Source organism: Phacochoerus africanus, chromosome 2, assembly GCF_016906955.1.
Source record: "Phacochoerus africanus isolate WHEZ1 chromosome 2, ROS_Pafr_v1, whole genome shotgun sequence".
NCBI lineage: Eukaryota > Metazoa > Chordata > Mammalia > Artiodactyla > Suidae > Phacochoerus > Phacochoerus africanus.
Window position 1 is genome coordinate 113,672,633 of NC_062545.1, and position 19,964 is coordinate 113,692,596.

The 19,964-nt window shown below is 45.3% G+C and overlaps 1 protein-coding gene across 1 annotated transcript in view; it reads left to right on the forward strand.

Moving 5' to 3' along the window:
* ANXA2 (annexin A2) overlaps positions 1-19,627 on the forward strand; it is a 46,799-nt gene extending 27,172 nt beyond the window's left edge. Inside the window, exons 4-13 of the mRNA XM_047766211.1 lie at positions 3,273-3,367; positions 7,085-7,198; positions 11,162-11,252; positions 12,196-12,275; positions 13,642-13,701; positions 15,323-15,416; positions 15,954-16,049; positions 16,510-16,568; positions 17,889-18,011; positions 19,273-19,627. Coding sequence (XP_047622167.1) covers positions 3,273-3,367; positions 7,085-7,198; positions 11,162-11,252; positions 12,196-12,275; positions 13,642-13,701; positions 15,323-15,416; positions 15,954-16,049; positions 16,510-16,568; positions 17,889-18,011; positions 19,273-19,332 — 872 coding nt within the window. The 3' untranslated portion in view covers positions 19,333-19,627. The remainder of the gene's footprint in view (positions 1-3,272; positions 3,368-7,084; positions 7,199-11,161; positions 11,253-12,195; positions 12,276-13,641; positions 13,702-15,322; positions 15,417-15,953; positions 16,050-16,509; positions 16,569-17,888; positions 18,012-19,272) is intronic.
* Positions 19,628-19,964: the final 337 nt, after the last annotated feature.

Here is a 19,964-nt window from a genome sequence, read left to right on the forward strand (position 1 = left end):
TGGGTTGACGATCTGGCGTTGCCGTGAGCTGTGGTGTAGATTGCAGACGCGGCTTGGATCCCGCGTTGCTGTGGCTCTGGCGTAGGCCAGTGGCTACAGCTCCGATTCAACCCCTGGCCTGGGAACCTCCATATGCCGCGGGAGCGGCCCAAGAAATAGCAACAACAACAACAACAACAACAAAAAAGACAAAAGACAAAAAAAAAAAAAGAAAGTTAGAGCCATAAATATTGAGGGAGACGCACACACACAGAGCACACCATGTGAACAAGTGCCCAGACACATCTGCTAAAGTAGCCTCTCAGTTTTAATGAGTCTGTGAATATATCTATCCTGCCCATAACTAACTGAAGCTAAGTGTAAGTTAAAGCTGGATTTTACATGTTAGTGTTTGTGGAAGCAGAATTGGAGGTCATTCCCTTCCTCATGCGGACATGGTCACTGAGACCCCGGGAGGGCAGAGGCTTCCGCGCTAACAGTGGCGGAGCTGGGCCTTCATCTCTCTGAGCTTCAGCCTCCCCGTCTGTAAACCTGGAAGAGAAAGAACTCACCCCATGGGGCTGTTGTGAGGATTTTAAATAAGATGCTTTGTGTTAGGATGTTTTGGAAATCAAAGAGAATAATATACATACAGTTGCTATTATGCACGTTATGTTCTGTTCTAACTAAAGTATTTAGCATCATGCCAGCGATTGCATGAGGTGAAGTCACTAGTTGAGTCTAGATGGATGATTCTATGTTCATGGTGTATATATTTAAAAATAGCCTTTTAGGGAGTTACCATCGTGGTGCAGTGGTTAACAAATCCGACTAGGAACCATGAGGTTGTGGGTTCGATCCCTGCCCTTGCTCAGTGGGTTAATGATCCGGCGTTGCCATGAGCTGTGGTGTAGGTTGCAGACATGGCTCAGATCCCGCGTTGCTGTGGCTCTGGTGTAGGCTGGTGGGTACAGCTCCAATTGGACCCCTAGCCTGGGAACCTCCATATGCCGCAGGAGTGGCCCAAGAAATAGCTAAAAAGACAAAAAAAAAATAGCCTTTTAGTGCTCATTAGGATGAATTTGGAAACTATAGATAATCAAAAAGAAGAAAACTTGAAATTAGCTATAATCCTATCACTGAGATGATTGCTATTAAAATTTTGGTATAAAGGCACCTACATATTTTCTTACAGATGAGCAGGTTAGACTGGGCATACCATTTTGCAGCCTACTTTTTACTTGACTGTATAGCATGAACATTTTTCCATGTCATTTAATACCTTTTACCATCATTTAAAATGTCTGTATAGTATCCCATTCTATGGACAAAAATATTTATTTAATCAGCCCCTCATTCAATATTTTCCCCTTTTCTTTCTAGCTTTCTTTTTCTTTGTCGTTGTCGTCTTTTTAGGGCTGCACCTGTGGCATATGGAAGTTCCCAGACTAGGGGTCAAATCGGAGCTACAGCTGCCGGCCTACGCCACAGCTACAGCAACACAGGATCCAAGCTGCATGTACGACCTACAACACAGCTCACAGCAACACTGGATCCTTAACCCACTAAGCAAGGCCAGGGATTGAACCCACAACCTCATGGATACAAGTCGGGTTCGTTACTGCTGAGCCACAATGGGCACTCCTCCCTTTTATTTCTTGATATTATATATAATGCTGAAATAAGCATCTTGGGAACAGTTTCATTATCAGCAAGCAGCTGGTTTTTTGCATTGACGTTGGCTACTCTGAAAATCAGAGCTAAGGGTATAAATGCTACAGTTAAGATAACTGACAAGCATATTGGTATGAATTCACTTAAAAATGAAGTATATAAATACAAAAATAGATGTTGTTTGTTTTTATACCCCAAAATTCTAACTTTCTGTCTTTGGATCTTTCAAATACATGTGAGAATTTAGAATACCTTCTTTGTCAGTCCGTTCATTGCCTCTGCCTCAGAGCATTGCCCTTGGCCCTTTCTGTTACTTTGGGACTCCTGATTTCCTCTAGGCCAGTCTGTCTGCTGTTTGCATGTGACCTTGTAGACTTAGTCACTCTGCTCTCTTACTCAAGAATTAACTCTCCAGAGATTGAAAAGACTCTTCCTTTTATTAAACAAAGGTCATAATCAGTCTGGAGAAGACACTTTTCACTCTGTGAATTCTTAAAATTGTGCTTTCTTAAGTTAAAAGGCATGTTAGGAGTATTTTTGATAGAAAATTGGAAACTTTCAGATACCAGGAGGCATTGCTTATCTTTGTAAATACACGTGTTCCAATTAAAATAGGTACTAAAATATTTTGTGGCACTTCAAAACTCCCAATTTAGATTTAATTTAGATTAAAACACTTACTCTTTTTAATAAAGTTATAAAATTGATTATTAAAATTGCCTATTGAAGATTAAAAGCAGTGGATCGTTTATTTTCCTTACAAAACAATTTAGTCTTCAATAAGTATGATTGTATTAATCAATTATGCTATTAAAATACAACTGCCATATTAAATCTGACTCATTTGTCATGACAGTTTCTATAATTATACGAATTATACCTAGCTGCTTATATAGCCATAATCCTGCAATAAATATAAATAATTGTCTCTATTGATTCAGGTCACAGTTACTGTCTATTAAATCTCCAGTTAAATGGCAATTTGGGGACCTTCATTTAAAATCCTCCTAAATCTTCGTGGTTCCATCTGACTGCCAAAGCCCCACAAATGCACCTCCTACTGTTGATTCCAGAAACCAACTTATGAAGAACATATTTTTTTTTTTTTGTCTTTTTGCCATTTCTTGGACTGCTCCTGCGGCATATGGAGGTTCCCAGGCTAGGGGTCCAATTGGAGCTGTAGCCACCGGCCTATGCCAGAGCCACAGCAACGCGGGATCTGAGCTGTGTCTGTGACCTACACCATAGCTCACGGCAACGCCGGATCCTTAACCCACTGAGCAAGGCCAGGGATCGAACCTGCAACCTCATGGTTCCTAGTCAGATTCGCTAACCACTGTGCCACGATGGGAACTCCATATATATTTTTTAATACAGATATTTTAAAGGTCTATTTAAGCTTGAGGCTTGAGGCTATCAAGAAAAAAAAAGAAAAGAGGCTGTACATGTTGGGCGGAGAGTGCTGACAAAAAGAGAGAGAACAAAATCTTAATGTCTTGGTATTTCAGTTTGGAGAACAATATACCTTTTGGGTTTAAAAAATTCTTTAAACCCGCTGCGTAAACCCAAAAGACTAGAGCATGTGGTTGAGTAACTGTTCACAACTTGTGTCTTCATAGGTGTGGACGAGGTCACCATCGTCAACATTTTGACCAACCGCAGCAATGAACAGAGACAGGACATTGCCTTTGCCTACCAGAGAAGGACCAAAAAGGTACAGCAGGTTCAGGGATGGAGGGCTTTCCTTGTTGAATTTCAATTCTGTGGCCGCTGTTTTGTTTTTTGTTTTTCTTTCTTTTTTTCTTGAATTCTGGCTCTTACCAGCAAGAGCCTTCTGGAAACCTGGGAGATCCAAGGTTTTTCTGTATATCCTTGTAAGAGTCACAACTCATACATCCATGGCCCCTGGAATGCTTGGTGCTCATCCATGAAGACCACACCCTCTTCCAACCCAGTGTGCAGAGGTGGCACTTCTGGATATAGAAAGAAAGAGAAGAACATCAGTAGCTCTTGTGTATTGAAATTTTACCTTGTCCTCTACCTGTAACCATTCGTTTCATCTTTATGACTTCTGCTGGCTCCTGATAAAACGTTTTAATCTTAGGACATTAGCCTCCATTGAGTATTGATCCTGACATGCTCCTCTCATTCTTAAAAACGAGATTTCCCATACGGAGGTATGGCCATACGGAGGTTCCCAGGCCAGGGGTTGAATCGGAGCTGTAGTCCTTGGCCTATGCCACAGCCAAAGCAATGTCAGATCTGAGCCATGTCTGCGACCTACACCACAGCTCGCGGCAGTGCCAGATCCTTAACCCACTGAGGCCAGGGATTGAACCTGCGCCCTCAGATTCCTTTCCACTGAGCCACGACAGGAACTCCTGTCCTACTGGTTCTTGATGTCCCCCAGCCTTGGATTCTTAAGAGTTTTGCAGCCAATAGTTCATTTGCTCTCTCAGGCTATCTTCAACCTGCCATGCGCCCGCTCATTCAAAGGCCTTGTGTGTGCATCTTCCTTTTGCTTGTCCACTCGCGGTTAAGGAACAGCCCAGTACTTGTTCATCCTTTATTTTGTCGCAGTGTTGGAGAATTTTATTTTTAAAGACAGACGGCTTTATTTTTAACTTTCTACTATTAAAAGCATTTGATTTATTCTTGGATGGTGCAGTAAGTGTGGCTTCCTGCAGTTCCCATTTGACTTACGGCTTTTACTTGTAGCCACAGTGGCGGTGAGCTGAAAGGATTCTAGAAAAGATGTTTCTGCAGTTGGGGTGCACGTGACCACCAGGGTCCTGGGATCTGCCATTTAAGCCCTGCTATAACTCCCTCCCCCATCTCTCGACACAGTTGGAAACGACATAAATAGGAAAGCATCTGGCTTCTTTCCTCTCATGGGCATCAAAATTCTTCTTCCAGCAGTGAGGCATGGAGGGGAGTGTTTTATTTCTCCAGTTTCCCCAGAGGATCTGTGAGCTGGTAGAGTTGAGTTGCACTTGGGGCAGAAGGCCCCCCACCTCTTCAGACAGTGCACCTGTGATTGCTCCTTCAGCTGACTTGCAGGGTGTGGATGCACAAATGTCCACAGATGCAAGAAAGCCCAGGTCTCAACTTCAGATGAGATAAATGGAGAACAAACCTCTCCCCTCCCCTGTCAGAGAAAGATATTACCAAATCCTGGTGGGCTTGGCGACCTCACAGCCTTGCTGTGGGTTGAGGGGACAATTCACTGTCCTACTGGGTCTTTTTTTTTTGGTCTTTTTAGGGCCGCACCCATGGCATATGGAGGTTCCCAGGCCAGGGGTCAAATCAGAGCTGTAGTCCCTGGCCTGTGCCACAGCCACAGCAACGTCAGATCTGAGCCATGTCTGCGACCTGCGCCACAGCTCATGGCAGTGCCGGATCCTTTTAATCTACTGAGCGAGGCCAGGGATCAAACCTGCGCCCTCATGGATAATAGTCAGATTCCTTTCCACTGAGCCATGACAGGAACTCCTGTCCTACTGGTTCTTGATGTCCCCTAGCTGTGGGCTAAGCGGGACCACATTTTAAAGAAAGATGGATAAACTACTTGAGTTACTTTCTGAGGGCAATCCTGAAAGCAGAGCCTTATTGTTTGCATAACAAAGGAGTAAGCCCTGTGTGGTAGATACTTTACCAGTAGGGACTGGGGATTCCTGGGTGAGGGGCTTGAACAGCCTGGGCACAGCTAGAAGTGGAGGGGAGCTGGGGGAGAGGATTTATGTTATGTTTCTTTTGTGTTTGAGAAAATGCCAGATGCCAGGTTTCTCCGTTTAAGGAATGGTCATGTTTTATTTATTAAGCATTTCTGGAATTGCCGCTAAGTGCAAAGCCCTGTGTATGACATTATGAGAAGCAGGAAGTCGACTGCCCATCAGGAGTTTATTATAGAAGTGGAAAAAGTCAGTAGGTGCCCAAATGCTATTTGAGGTTTGAACAGAGAATAGGTAGAGGGGAGTGTCAAAGGTAGGCTAAGTTTGGAATTCCCTAACCTCCAAGTTCCACACTGGAAACTTGGTGCTTAAATGGAAGGTGTTGCTTTTAAAGGCCCTTCCTAAGTGCTATGTGTTACTAGGACTATGGAAGCAGGAGAGAGTAGGTGATGAAAAGTGTTGGGCCAGACAGCTTCTGAGATCCAACTCAATCCGTGACGTCTAGGAATGATTTGAGAAGACTGTCCCTGAAGCAGGCTACACCTCACCTCTTAGAGCCTGGAAATATCTCCAGGGGCTGAACATTATAGATGCCATGGGTGCTGCTGGGAGGTCAGGAGAGAAAGAAAACAGAGGAGGGGGGAGAAGTGAAAAGAAAGAAGATAATTACAACAGGCGGGTTCAGTCATCACTCAGTGCCCGTGATTTATAGGATGGTTATTCTCTGACAAAGCACCTGTAAAAGCCACATCTATCCTGCCTATGTGGATGCTGGCTCTGTCCTCTGACCTAAAATCTATCAGTGGATCTTAATGGTGACTGTGGAACCTTTAAGAAACAGTAAGTAGTAGCAGGGAAGTCAGGGGGTACCTGAGGACTTCAGTCTTCTCCATCTCCATCCAGACCATTCCAGTTTGGTACGGAAAACAGATGTTCTCTCAGACTTCAGTGGAGTGTTTTGCATAGGAAAGCTTCGCAAGCCCACGTCCAGTCATGTGGGGGCCACTTTCTGGAGCCACCCTTGTGGCACAGCTGCATAAAGTCTTTTCCAAGAGGATATCCCCGGGCCACGAGGGCTCTGCTTCCTGGGAGGCTGCCCACTCTAAGCACCTCCTTCTTATTTATTTATTTTTGCCTTTTTCTAGGGCTGCTCCCATGGTCTATGGAGGTTCCCAGGCTAGGGGGTCTAATCAGTAGCCCCCGGCATATATGCTACAGCCACAGAATCCGAGCCGTGTCTGTGACCCACTCTATAGCTCACGGCAACGCCGGATCCTTAACCCACTGACCAAGGCTAGGGATCAAACCTGCAACCTCATGGTTCCTAGTTGGATTCGTTAACCACTGTGCCACGACGGGAACTTCTAAGCACCTCCTTCTTAGCAGGGGCCTTGACCTTGGACAGACAGTGCCCTGGCTTCCACAGGCTATTGTCATGTGCACGTGTTGTGTTATTTGTAACCCGCACTCATGCATAGCTTTCTGAGGCATTATATAGACTGCTCCAGGTTCCTTTTAGTGACTGGGGGAGAAGGCGGACTCGGCTTGAATTTTAAAGGATTTTCTCCAAGCAGAGTCTGATCTTTCATTTTCTGACACCTGGGGCAGCCGAAGGGCATGCTGTCAAAGGATAGATAACTTTGACCCAACACTCTAGAGCTGTCAAAAAAACCACAACCTGCTTTACAAACACATGCCTCTGCAAAAGAGAATACTGGTTACCCACCAAGTTTTCCATGTTCTTGCCTGTTTTTCTGAAGGAACTTGCATCAGCGCTGAAGTCAGCCTTGTCCGGCCACCTGGAGACAGTGATTTTGGGCCTATTGAAAACACCTGCTCAGTATGACGCTTCCGAGCTGAAAGCCTCCATGAAGGTAAACACGTGTGAAATGCAATCTCTGTCAAATCTGCCATTAATATTTGCGAATTACAGCTTTCGGAGTGTAATTAGGTGATTTTCAGTTTTGTTGAATTCTCATTTGGAATCTTTTTAAAAAAATTTTTTTTTGCGTGAACTGAAGCTATAAGTCTCAGGATTTGTACCAAAAATATTTCAATTCCCTTTTTTAAGACTGTAAAGAAATTTCATGATGCAGAGAAGTCAGTTACCAGCTGCTACTGCTTGGCACCTGGGCAATCGGAATACCATTTGGAAAAACTACTTCCTTGATTACACTTCCTCCTTAAAAAAGATTTGTTGTGACATGAAGGCAAAAGTAAAACTCATAGCTTTTGTTAAGTGAAGCTTCACAAAATTCTGCTGTTGCTCTTTGCTGTTTCTTCTTCGGACCTTCTCCTTGCTGATCTCATTGTTGGGCTGAAATTCCAGCCAAAACCAGAACATCACAGTGCATAGAAAGGGTGATTTCAGATTATGAATGGTACCTGTGTTTTTTTCAGAGTGTCAAAGCACATACTTTTCTGTCTTGTCTGTATTTTGTAGAGTTATTTTGAACATGGATTTTTTTTGGGTTAAATTAGATAGTGAAAACTCCAGGTTGGAAATTCCCCTGAATTTTAATACTTGGTGAAGATACTAAGTATTATATAAATGTAATAGATACATAAACATAAATGCATGTTACAGCAGAGCCCAGAACCCTTTTCCTGAGTGTGCCTGCAACATTTTGAATAATCTGACACTGCCCTCTGCTGGGAAAACTGGGTAAAGCCTCTGTGTGGGAAGGAAAGCTCTAATTCTGATTTTTTTATCTAAGTCAGTGTGTTTTCTGTGATGCCACCATTTCTTTTTCTTTCTTTTTTTTCCCTTTTTTTTCCTTTTTAGGGCCGAACCCACAGCATATGGAAGTTCCTAGGCTAGGGGTCCAATCGGAGCTGTAGCCACCAGCCTCTGCCGGAGCCACAGCACATCTGCGATCCGAACCACATCTGCGACCTACACCACAGCCCACGGCAACACTGGATCCTTAATACACTGAGCAAGGCCAGGGATCGAACCTGCATCCTCATGGATGCTAGTGGGGTTCGTTAACCGCTGAGCCATGACAGGACCTCCCCACCATTTCTGAATTATGAAGAGGCCAAGCTGTAAGCCTGTCACCAGAGCTAATGTCACAGTTCAGTTGTCATCCCTCCACAGAGTACCTCATAAGGGAGGCAGTTTCCCAGCAGGCATTTCCAGGGGCCAGAAGTTGATAGCTCAGGACTGCTGAAAGCTTTGCTCTGAAATCTCTTCTTTCAGCGCTCCAGCTTAGCCCCATCTGTGCTCAGTTCCTCTGAGCAGACTTGTTCTGAGTTTCCTGAGGAGGCTGTATTGCAGGGAAAGTAGAGTGAAGAATGAGACAGTGTCAGCAACACGTAATGATCCTGCTTGATAAAAAGAACACTGAAGACACTCAGTCTGGGGACCTCTGGAGCCCGGATGGGCCAGCCCCTCCCAGGTTTCTTCTGACCATCATCACTTCAGATCAGTTTATCCTATTTTCACCAAGACTCCATTTAATTGTGATTTGTGCAGTTTTACTAGTATCTGTTACTAGGTATTAGTGGCTTGAAACAGACCTGTCACCATTGTAGGCTATGTAATTGGGCCCAATGAAAGGTGCTTTGACTGCTAAGTCTTTGACCTTGTGCCAGCTCGTCCATTAGCTATCACAGCTGAATACCCTTCTGAAATCCATAAAGCTTGGAGTGCCATTAACTGAACTATGCTTTAAAAAAAAATCAGTTTTGACTTCTGGCAATACCAGTGGCGATATTTGCCATATGTCACAGTAGACGGTGCCCTTGTGATGGGAATTGTGGACAGTCTGTGGTGAGCTTGGGCCAAGGTCGAAATTGCCAGGGTCACCTTTAAATATAGAGGAAAAATGCTCTTAGAATTCTCTGATAGTAACATGGGTATGTCAGTGAGAGAAGGAAACAAATCTTATTTTGCTCTGCTTGTTTTACATTTCAACAATATCAGGATATAGCATTTCTTCCAATGCTTGAGTTGTTTTTAGACAATCATCCTTGTGGTTGAAAAACTGCCCCTAAAATATTTGAAGAAGCTTGGTAGTCACTTTACAATATTTGCATAGAATGTTGTGTGGATGTTTTGCTCAGAGGGAAGAAAACTTGGCTTTGCCAACACCTCTACATCATGATTAAGAACTCTGGGAGAAGAGGCCTATACTCATAGATAAGATGAGAATAAAATTCAGAATTAACCATTAACCTGAGGCTTAGCTTATATTACACAAACCACTTCTTTAGGGGCATATGAACTCTAATAAGTTTAATTAATAGCTGACATACTTTTCATGTGGATAAGTAAGTTTCTTATTGTATTAACACCTTATAATTGATTTACATTTTAAACAGTTGTAATTCTACTTAGTTCAAAGTGCTATTTCCATATTCGGAAAGACAAGTATTAAAGAATCCTGATTATTAAATCTTGACTTTGATCATGAAGCCAGCTTTGAAATACATGTTTCATTGAGTCCTTTCAAGCTATCTGGCATGCCAGCTCAAAAGTGTATATATTAAATTTGAATACATCACCTATCGAATTCTTATTCCTTAATAAAGTGCTGGTGTCTAGGTTTATTTGCCACTTCATTATTTCTTTTGCTTCCCTAAAATGCCCTAAGAGTGCATAGTAATCAAGCAAAAATGGACGTGCAAGAATGAAATTTTTAACATTAACTCAATTTTACATTTCAAAGAGGTAGAGCTAAAAATTTTATCTCATCTGTAGCTTTCCTTCATAAAAGGCTTATTTCATTCTAATGATGCTGTCTGTAAATGATAGCATAAAATCTGTATATTCCTTTATTTTCAATTACTGAGCAGAATTGTATAACGAAATTATTTTTCATCTATTAAAATAATGGCTGATTATTAGAGATCTTGGAAAATAAAGATAGGAAGAAGATAAAATTACTCATTTTATAAATTTATCACCAAAAAGCAACCACCTTTAACATTTTGGTGTTTTATATTACTGTCTCTTACCATTTCAGTATATATTTATATACAGTGGAGAAAAATTTTTTTATCATAGTTGAGGTAAAAAAAACCATGTCATGATAGATAGGTTAAAAATGTTTGTTTTCCTCTCCCTTAAAGGATGGATTTCCCATCATGGCACGGTGGAAATGAATCTGACTAGGAATCAAGAGGTTGCAGGTTACATCCCTGGCCTCACTCAGTGGGTTAAGGATCTGGCGTTGCCGAGAGCTGTGGTGTAGGTTGCAGACGTGGCTTGGATCCTGCATTGCTGTGGCTGTGGTGTAGGCCGACAGCCATAGCTCCAATTGGACCCCTAGCCTGGGAACCTCCATATGCCATGGGTGCGGCCCTAAAAAGCAAAAAAAAAAAAAAAAAAAAAAAAAGAGGTACAGGATATTACCATCCAGTAAAGGAATAAAGCATCCGAGGCAAGGAGGAACATAAGGAAGTGTTCACCATATGTGAACCCATTCCTGTATTTAATAAGTATGTATTGAGTGCCTATTTTGTGCCAACAGTTGTTCTAGATGTTGGGTATATTGATGTAAACAAAGAAAACAACAAAAGCCCTGTATGTGTGTACCTGACATTGTAGTAGAGAGAGGGAGAGAGACAATAAATAAATAAATAAGTAAATAAGTAAATAAATAAATAAATAAAGTCATTTAACCCATCCTATATTCTGGTGAAGCACTTTTTACAGGAGTAAACTAAGTTTACTTTGAGCCGAGGAACACAGTAGAGACCCCTCAGGAGGAAGGTGAGAAGGTGCGCTGCAGACCTAACCTGTGGTTGCAGTTTACCTGATTGAGGTCAGGGAAGTGGGCTAATGGCCAGGAGGCCTTTGCCTGCTGAGGTCTGCATTGCCTACTTCACAGGGCCTGGGGACTGACGAGGACTCCCTCATTGAGATCATCTGCTCAAGGACCAACCAGGAGCTGCAGGAAATTAACAGAGTCTACAAGGAGAGTGAGTAGCCCGAGTTCTGTGCCCCACCCTCTGGGCCCAGTTTCTGTGACGTGAGCCTGGCTGCCTGGGCTGGTGTTCAGGGTGGGAAGCCTGGGTTACGTACACAGAAACGCCTGCCACCCGGACCGTCCAGGGTTTGCAGTGTCCAGGTCCCTCTCTTCCATCTCTTGGTGATTTCACTCCTTTAGAACTAATGCAAAAGAGTATACAGGAAAGAAAGCAGAACAAAATTTTTTTTTTTAGGAAAAGATCTGATGGGGAGGAGTAGAAAGTCCTCCATAGATTTCATGTATTGGAGGCTGTCCAGTTTCTGCTAAGGAGGTGCCCAGTTCTGCTTAGTTTCTGCTAAGGAGGTGCCCATCTCAACTCTGGGTCACTGTTGCAAGAGGCACGTGGCCCTGTGTGCAACAAGCAGTACAGGAGGCTGAGGGTGGAATAAATGGTTCAGCTGGTGTGTGAGTGTGAGAGTGTGTGTGTGTGTGTAACTGCATTTCTGTATAGGTACCAATTTGAATAATCAAGTACAAATTCATTCAAAAGTAACTCTTACTAGTTTTTGTCATTGTGCATTTTCTCAATCAGTACATAATAAAAAAAAAATTGTGTGTGTGTGTGTGTGGATATAGTCCTCCAAATTTTTTGGCGTTCCAAATAAGTGTTTATAGTCAAGGAGTTTGGGAGCCAGTATTTTAGCTACGCAAGAGTTCACTGGTCAGAGGTGAGCTTGAGGCTCCCCAGTCTGATCCTGCTGGAGGTGCCCCTTGTCACTGATAATAACACTGGTTCTGATGTTATGTGAGGGAAAATCACCCTAGAGAATTCACCCTTGTGCTGCCACAGCTGTTTCTGCCTCTCAGAGGCTTCGTGGGCAGGGATATGTGGGATGGGTGGCTGGCTGGGTGCACAGGCAGGAAGCATTAAACCAGATGTATTGTTTTCCAAGTGTACAAGACCGATCTGGAAAAGGACATCATTTCCGACACATCTGGCGACTTCCGCAAGCTGATGGTTGCCCTGGCCAAGGTTGGTTTCCGGTTTATTTTCTTTGTCCTTTCTTCTTCGTAAGGCAAGTTGCATACCTCATTTTAACTAGGGAGGAAATTAACTCAACCTCTGTGCCTGCATCAGAAGTTCAGCTGCATTGTCGACAGTGGGTTTGCACTGTCACAGCAGAGTTGTCATTTTTCTATAATAGGATTTCTTATCCTGCAAAACCGTATGGTCAGGTGGACTTCGGGGCCAGAGGAGGCAGAGGCAGCTCTCAACTCCTGGCCTGGCTTAAGGTGCCAGCCTTTGTCCTGTGACTCTTTGAAGGGCATTTTTGCCTCCATCTATGGTCACATAGGACCCAGTGGGAGAAACCCTCCTTGTTTCTTTCACCTGCTTTCATGCATGTCTTGAGAGATGGTGTGCCCAGGTAGTGGGTTGCCTGGAGAGAAGGTCTTTGTTTGCTAATCTAACTCATTAGTGTGGGTGAAAGCCATGTCCCTTCTGAGCCTGAGTTCTGACCCATGTGCAATGGAATGTCTCTGAGCTCAGGGAGGGAAGAGGAATTTTCCCCAGGAAACTTAAAGACAAATGGTTGGCTGGCATGCTGCATCCAGCCCACTACCTTCTCCATCACTGTAACAGCTCCATCCCATCCCCACCCCCCAACTCTCTCCTCTTCCATGTGCCCTGCATACCACCACACATTCATCTTTTTGAAATCCACTTGCACCATGTTACTCACCTGATCAAAACTCATTTCTGCTGCATCAGATCCAAACTCTCAAGTGCCTTTAAGCGTCCTCTGCACTCCGGCCCACCCTAACCTAAGCTTGCTTTCTAGGATTCCTTCCTGCTCACTGTCTCTCCAGCCAGTCAGCACCTCTCTCACTTGTGCCCTTCCTCCTGCTCAGAGTGGCTTTCTCTCACCCCCCCTTACAGCCTCTCCTGACACACTGCGGGCGGTGTACCTTGGCTGTGCCCCATTGTCCCTACACTTTGCTGAGCCTTCTGCCTGACAGATTTCACCCTTCTTTGGCGTTTCATGGCAGTTAGAGTCACAGATACTATTTTACCATTTATCTCATGCTTATTTCTCCATATGGACTGCAAGCTCTCTGAGGGAAGGATCTAAATATTAACACTTTTTTTGGAGGGGGGGTAGATTCTGCAAGGTGCTTATTAGCCCAGTATTGGGTACAAAAGAGGGGGTGCAGCCCTTACCTCATTGCCTCAATTATTTTAACAAACCTTAGTCCTGTCTAGATTTTCAAGTGGGTGTTTATTTGGTAAATTAAATATTGGCTTATGTGAGTTGGGGAGAAGATGACTTTTTCCATTTTAAAATATACAAAGAAATACATCTGATGTTCTTAAGTTTTTATTTATTTTTCCTTTATAGGGTAGAAGAGCAGAGGACGGCTCTGTCATTGATTATGAACTAATTGACCAAGATGCCCGGGTGAGTGCCAGGCTTCTTGGTTTGAGTTTGTATTTTCTGGTCTCTGGATAGTCATTATCCTGTGTAACGAATTTCCTCCAAACTCAATGACTTAAAACAACCAGCATTTATTCTCTCTCGGTTTCTGTGGGTCAGGAATTTGGATGTGGCTTGGCGGGGTGGTTCTGGCTCAGGGCTTCTGAGAGGTTGGAGACAGAATGAATGACCCAGGCCTGACATCAGAAGGCCTGACAGCCTCAGGAGGACGCACTTCCCAGGTTCCCCATGGCATGACTGTTGGCAGGAGGCCTTAGTATTTTCCACAGGGGCCTTTCTAAGGGGTTGCTTGAGTGTCCTGATGGCATGGCAGCTGGCTCTCCCCAGAGGGGGTGATCCTAGAGAGGAATCGAGGAGCAAGCCAAGTGCCTTTTAGGACCTGATCTCAAGAGTCACACACTCACTTCTGTTCTGCCCTGTTCATTAGGGATGAGTCTCTATGTCCAGCCTACAGTCCGTGGGAGGGGAAGTAGGCTCTGCTTTGGGCAGGGGGGAATGTCAAAGAATTCACGAGCTTCATCGTCACTTTCTGGGAGCAATAGCGGTGACAGGATATTCCCTTATGATGCGAGTGTTTGTTACAGGATCCATACCTGACCCACAGATGCTCCTTTAGGCTGGTCTGGAGGAACCAGCTTCTGCAGGCTGTGATACGGCTGTGCACGCGCTGTGCATTTGCTACAGAGGAACACTGATAACAACACCGAAAAGTGGAAGGAGATGGCAGAGGCCCAGCCAAGGGGAGGGAGGCTTCCTGCCCTTTGTGATGGGGCAACAGGGAGATGCAGAGGCCCTTTCCCTTTTTATGCCTGAATAGAACTTCTGCTGGTTCTTGTCCCATCATCACTGAGAACAGTCTATGATACCGATTCTTATCGCCATGAACCCAGGCCTCTTCCCCAGAGGGTCAAGTGCTACCTCAGAGCATTTCACAAGAGCTGAAGAACAACATTAATTTTCATTCACTTTAGTTTTACAGTTCAGTATGTTTCACCCGGCACGTTTAGCAGGAGATAGGAAAGGGCTTTAAATAAAGAATGGCAGTTGGGTTTTGTAACTCTGAGTATCGGCTTTTGCATAGGCCTTTCTCCCACCCCCTTCTCTGCCATTCTTAGCATTACTTGTAGCCCCTATATTTTCCAGAAACTGAAACTGCTGTTGGGCCAGCTTTTATTTTTTTAACTCCAGCTCCATCCTCTCCTGAGTCTCTGAGCAGCTTGGGGGTGGGTACCTGACCTGGAGCTGTCCTTCGTAGGGGGCCCCCCTGAGCTCCTCTGTGTTGAAAGTGTGGTGGGAGGAGGGCTGCATGTGCTAATGAGCACTGGCTCTCCTGGGTGTGAACAGAAGCTCTTGGTCCTTCTTTCCATGTTCAGGGAACAACACCAGCATCACGGACAATCTAGTCTCATGCTGTTATGTCTGTGCCTCCTGAAGCCTGGCCTAAATTAAGACTTTTGACCTCAATAGTGCCTTTGTACCCGTTTCTGCAGTGCAGTATTTTTGAATGCATGGGTTTTCATGACATGTTTTTAATGGCCTTGCTCTGGATTGCGTAGTCAACTTTCCCGGTTGGTTGTGCTTGTAGGATCTCTATGATGCAGGCGTGAAGAGGAAAGGAACTGATGTTCCCAAGTGGATCAGCATCATGACTGAGCGGAGTGTGTGTCACCTCCAGAAAGGTGGGTGCTGTGCTGGGAAGGTCTTAGAGGTGGGCCCACTGGGTGTCTCTCGGGGCTCTCTCATCTGCAAAAACCCTCCACTTTGCACCCTATAACCTCACCCATTTTCCCTCACCGAATCTATTCATACTTTTTTTTTCCATTTTGGACCCTTTCTTCCCTTAAATATTCGGTGCTTTGGAGTGCTGCCTCTTGTCTGGATCATTTTATCCTGCCGTATTTGTTAAAATAATGGACAATTCTGTGTGTTCTGTAGTGTTTCTCCTGGCCCAGATAAAATGAGTTCTGCTCAGGAGAGATGAAGATAATACACGGCCTGGGCAGTGCCATTCAGGACAAGTGCCTGGTATGGCTCTCCTGGGGCAGCTGGTACAGTGTTAGCTCTGGTCTACATGGCAGTCCCTAACCCTCTAGGATGCTCTAATTGTCCTTTGTATGTGTATGTGAGATGCAGGACCATGCAGGTGACCGTGGATGTCTTTGACTAGTGACTCTGTCATAGTAGTTATTTGTTGCCTTTTTTTTTTTTTTTTTAAGTATTTGAAAGGTACAAGAGCTACAGCCCCTATGACATGCTGGAGAGCATCAAGAAGGAGGTCAAAGGAGACCTGGAAAATGCTTTCCTGAACCTGGGTAAGCACGTGCAGCCCTCCTGGTGCACATCAGCTTTCGGTCAACTGCTGAAGCAACGTAACGAATGGCTGTCCTGTTCATTTAGGGAGGTTTGGCTTCTTTACAGATTTGGATAGTTTCATAATCTTCACTGCGTGAATTTAAGATTCAGAACTGAAGAAGTGCTTATGTCGGTAGAAAGGAAAGCTGCCCAGGAAGAATAACGTGACCAGAGGAAGGGTTCTCTCCATTGGGGGCCCTCTCATATCTGTTTGGGTTTCTGTGACCTCAGAGTCCCTTGGTTTAAAACCACAGTGGGCTGAGTGTTTCAGGGGGATCCCTGGTTTTCCCCTGGAGTTTCCCATTTTGCAGCCTCTTCCTATTATGTCAGGTCATCTGCTTGTGCCCTGGTCAGGGTTTTTCACTCCCCAACTGGTGGAGGAGAGGGGAGTTGCCAACCCTTTTCTTCTTCTCTCCACAGTCCAGTGCATTCAGAACAAGCCACTGTATTTTGCTGACAGACTGTACGACTCCATGAAGGTAAGTGCAGCCAGCCAAGAGGTCCATGCTCCACACCAGGCTTTCCTTCTTTGGGGCCCCAACCTAAATCTCCTGAATAGTGGATGGAGGAAGGGACACCACTGCCCAGGCTGTGTTGTAACTGACGGGTGAGAGAACCACAGATCTGCCTTCTGTTTCTCCCAGCTGCTTGAACGCGTGTTTGTGCACAGGTCGAAAGCAAAGTGCCATGGGAGAGAGAATGCCAGATGGTACTCATGGCAGATCCCTGCTCAGATTTCTCAGAGCTTCCCTCCTGGTATCCCTGATTAAGGACAAGCAGGAACAGAGAGGTTATTAAGCAACCACTATGCATTTGGCACTGGGCTGCTTACTGTATCTTAAATCATTACCAAAAATCCGATGAGGCCTGTGTGATTCTTTTCTTTCTACAGGAGGAGGAGAGTAGAGTTTTGGCTTGCTTGAGGGTACATAGTCAGATTTGGACTTGGGATCTATCTGACTCCAAAGCCAGCCCTGTAACTCTCCCTTTTTTTTTTTTTTTTTTTTTTAGGGCCACACCTGTGGCATATGGAGGTTCCCAGGCTAGGAAATGAATTGGAGCTGTAGCCGCCAGCCTACGCTGCAGCCACAGCAGCACCGGATTCTTAATCCACTGAGTGAGGCCAGGGATCGAACCTGCCTCCTCATGGATGCTAGTCAGATTCATTTCTGCTGCACCACGACGGGAACTCTGCAGCTCTCCCTTAAATGGACCATCTCGTCCCGCGGTCCTCTCCTGTTTTCCACGCCTCAAATGTGCCTTGTGCTTTCAGGCTTCCAGGCCCTTGCTGCTTTTTCCTGGATAACCCCCTTGTCCACACTGCCCCTCTCCCGTCTGCCCTCGGGCTCCATGTCACACAGGGCCCCCCCCTCCCAGGTGCCTCAGTCTGAGGCTCTAGAAGTCAACTCAGTGGTCCTCTGCTTATAGCATTCAGAAGGGCACAGAGCCACGGCGAAAACGTGGCCCATGCTCTCTGAGCCCCCAGGAGCCAGGAACTTTGTATGTGTACGTATGTGAACACCTACACTTCTTGAACTGAGCCTTGCGATAGTTAGTGCTCAGCTCCCATTTAGTGAACGCACAGCGTGCAGGTTGTGCTGATCTCACGCCGGTGTCTTTGGAATTCCAAGATCCTCATTGCTCTTGAGGGAGCATTTTGGCTGCTGTGTCTGCTTTCTCTTGGAGGGCAGCATCCAGAGCCCAGACCTGTTCCACCTGCCTGCGAACTCCCTAGACTTTCTTCTCAGGATTCATGTTCAGTCGGTGAAATGTAACTTGGACATGCATTTGCCTTTCAGGGCAAGGGCACGCGTGATAAGGTCCTGATTAGGATCATGGTCTCCCGCAGTGAAGTGGACATGTTGAAAATTAGATCTGAATTCAAGAGGAAGTACGGCAAGTCCCTGTACTACTACATCCAGGTAAGGCCGAGGCGCCGTGGCGGCCTCACCTGGCAGTCAGAGGGAGGGAGTCCCAGCAGGTGGGCTGTGGGAACCATGGCAGCATGGTGCTTTTCTTTCTTCTGACTCGCGGGGGAGGAGTTGCTAGTCATCAAGTGTCAAGGATTTATTCTGAAAGGGCCATTTATGGTTTGCCCCAGAATCTTCTAGAATGAGGCCAGTATTTTCTATTTCCCACACCCGTTCTATAGTTAGATGATGATTGTTGGTGTCTGTGACTGTGATCCTGCAAAACTAGCCAACAACTTGAAGAGACTCAGATTAATTAAACTGACATTCTGTTCTATATTTCTTGAAACTCCTCTGTGATAAGCCCGGCAATGTGTCCCCACTCGGAGCTCCCATCTCAACCACGGGTTTAGCCTGTCCCCGTTTTGGGGAGATGGAGCTCCCATCTACAAGGAGGGGCTGCATCCACAGTGGTCCCTCGCACCGTGCTTAGTTCAGACAGAGGTTGCAGCCCCCCTTTCTGAAAGATCTTTAATATCAAAAATGTGTCAGTGGTTACCAGGGATGAATGTGAAGCTGGGTTTGCTATAGCCAGGTTTAACGTTGAGGGACCATCTTGCCTCTTAGATATTGTTGCCTGAGCTCGTCAGCTTATTCCCATGTGACCTTAAGCATCCCCAAAACAACACAGTGAGGTAGGGAGGTACCTGGCGTGTCTTCTCTGGAAGGGTGCGGGCCAGGGAGATAAAGTGGTGTGTGCAGGGCCTCAGTGCAAGGAAGGGCAGAAGGGTGCTATACTTACCATCCTCCTTTTTTTTTTTTTTTTAATCTTTTTAGGGCTGCACTTGTGGCATATGGAGGTTCCCAGGCTAGGGGTTGAATTGAAGCTGTAACTGCTGGCCTACACCACAGCCACAGCAGCATGGGATCTGAGCTGCATCTTTGACCTACAGCTCATGACAGCTCATGACAATGCCAGATCCTTAACCCAGTGAGGAAGGCCAGGGATCGAACCTGCATCCTCATGGGTGCTGGTCAGATTTGTTTCTGCTGAGCCACGACAGGACCTCCTGATCACTTACCATCTTAATCCTCAGGACCTTGTGGTAATAATCTCTCCGGTCCACACGGCCTGCGGGTCCTCTCATGGTTTAGGTGTGTCTGGGCAGGTCCTGCAGAGGCCCCCTGTGCTGTGGGCTTGCTTGCCTGTTACTGCAGAGTTTGGGTCATTCTCCTGACCCTGAATTTCTTTTTTCTCCTTGGCCATTTGTAGCAAGACACCAAGGGCGACTACCAGAAAGCGCTGCTGTACCTGTGTGGTGGGGATGACTGAACCCTGCGACAGCACTCACGTCCAGGTTGGGCGCTCCTGTGTCCCCAGCGAACAGTTACACGATCAGCTTGCGACTAACTGCACCCCATGCCTATCCCTGGAGGACGGCCTTAGTGTCACCCGCCCCTCCCACGCCATCCATGTCTAGTTGCCTGGCTTTCTCCTCTAGTCTCTACTTTTAGCCAAAGAAATAAACACTCCCAGGAGCTGGAAGTGAAATCTATGATGTGAAACACTTTGCCTCTTGTGTATTGTGTCATAAACAGATGAATAAACTGAATTTTTACTTTAGGAACAAGCGCGTTGTTCGTTTTGCTCGTGATTTAAGTATTTCCAAACCAAACATGTTTAAGGGTTGTGTTATGTGGCTGATAAGGCTGTGCCTTCGAGGAAGAAAGCTCTAGAATGGAGCTGTCCAATAATTACAGTTGCTGCTACCCAGACATGGCTACTTACATTTGAATTCATTTACGTGAAATAATTAAAAATAGAGTTTGTTGTCATGCTATCCACCTTTCAGACACAGTGTCCACATGTGGTTAGGGCCTGGCACCAGGCAGGCAGAGAGCATTTCCGTTGTAACAGAAAGTTGTTTTGGGCAGCTCTGTGCATCCAAGGGATGATAGTACACA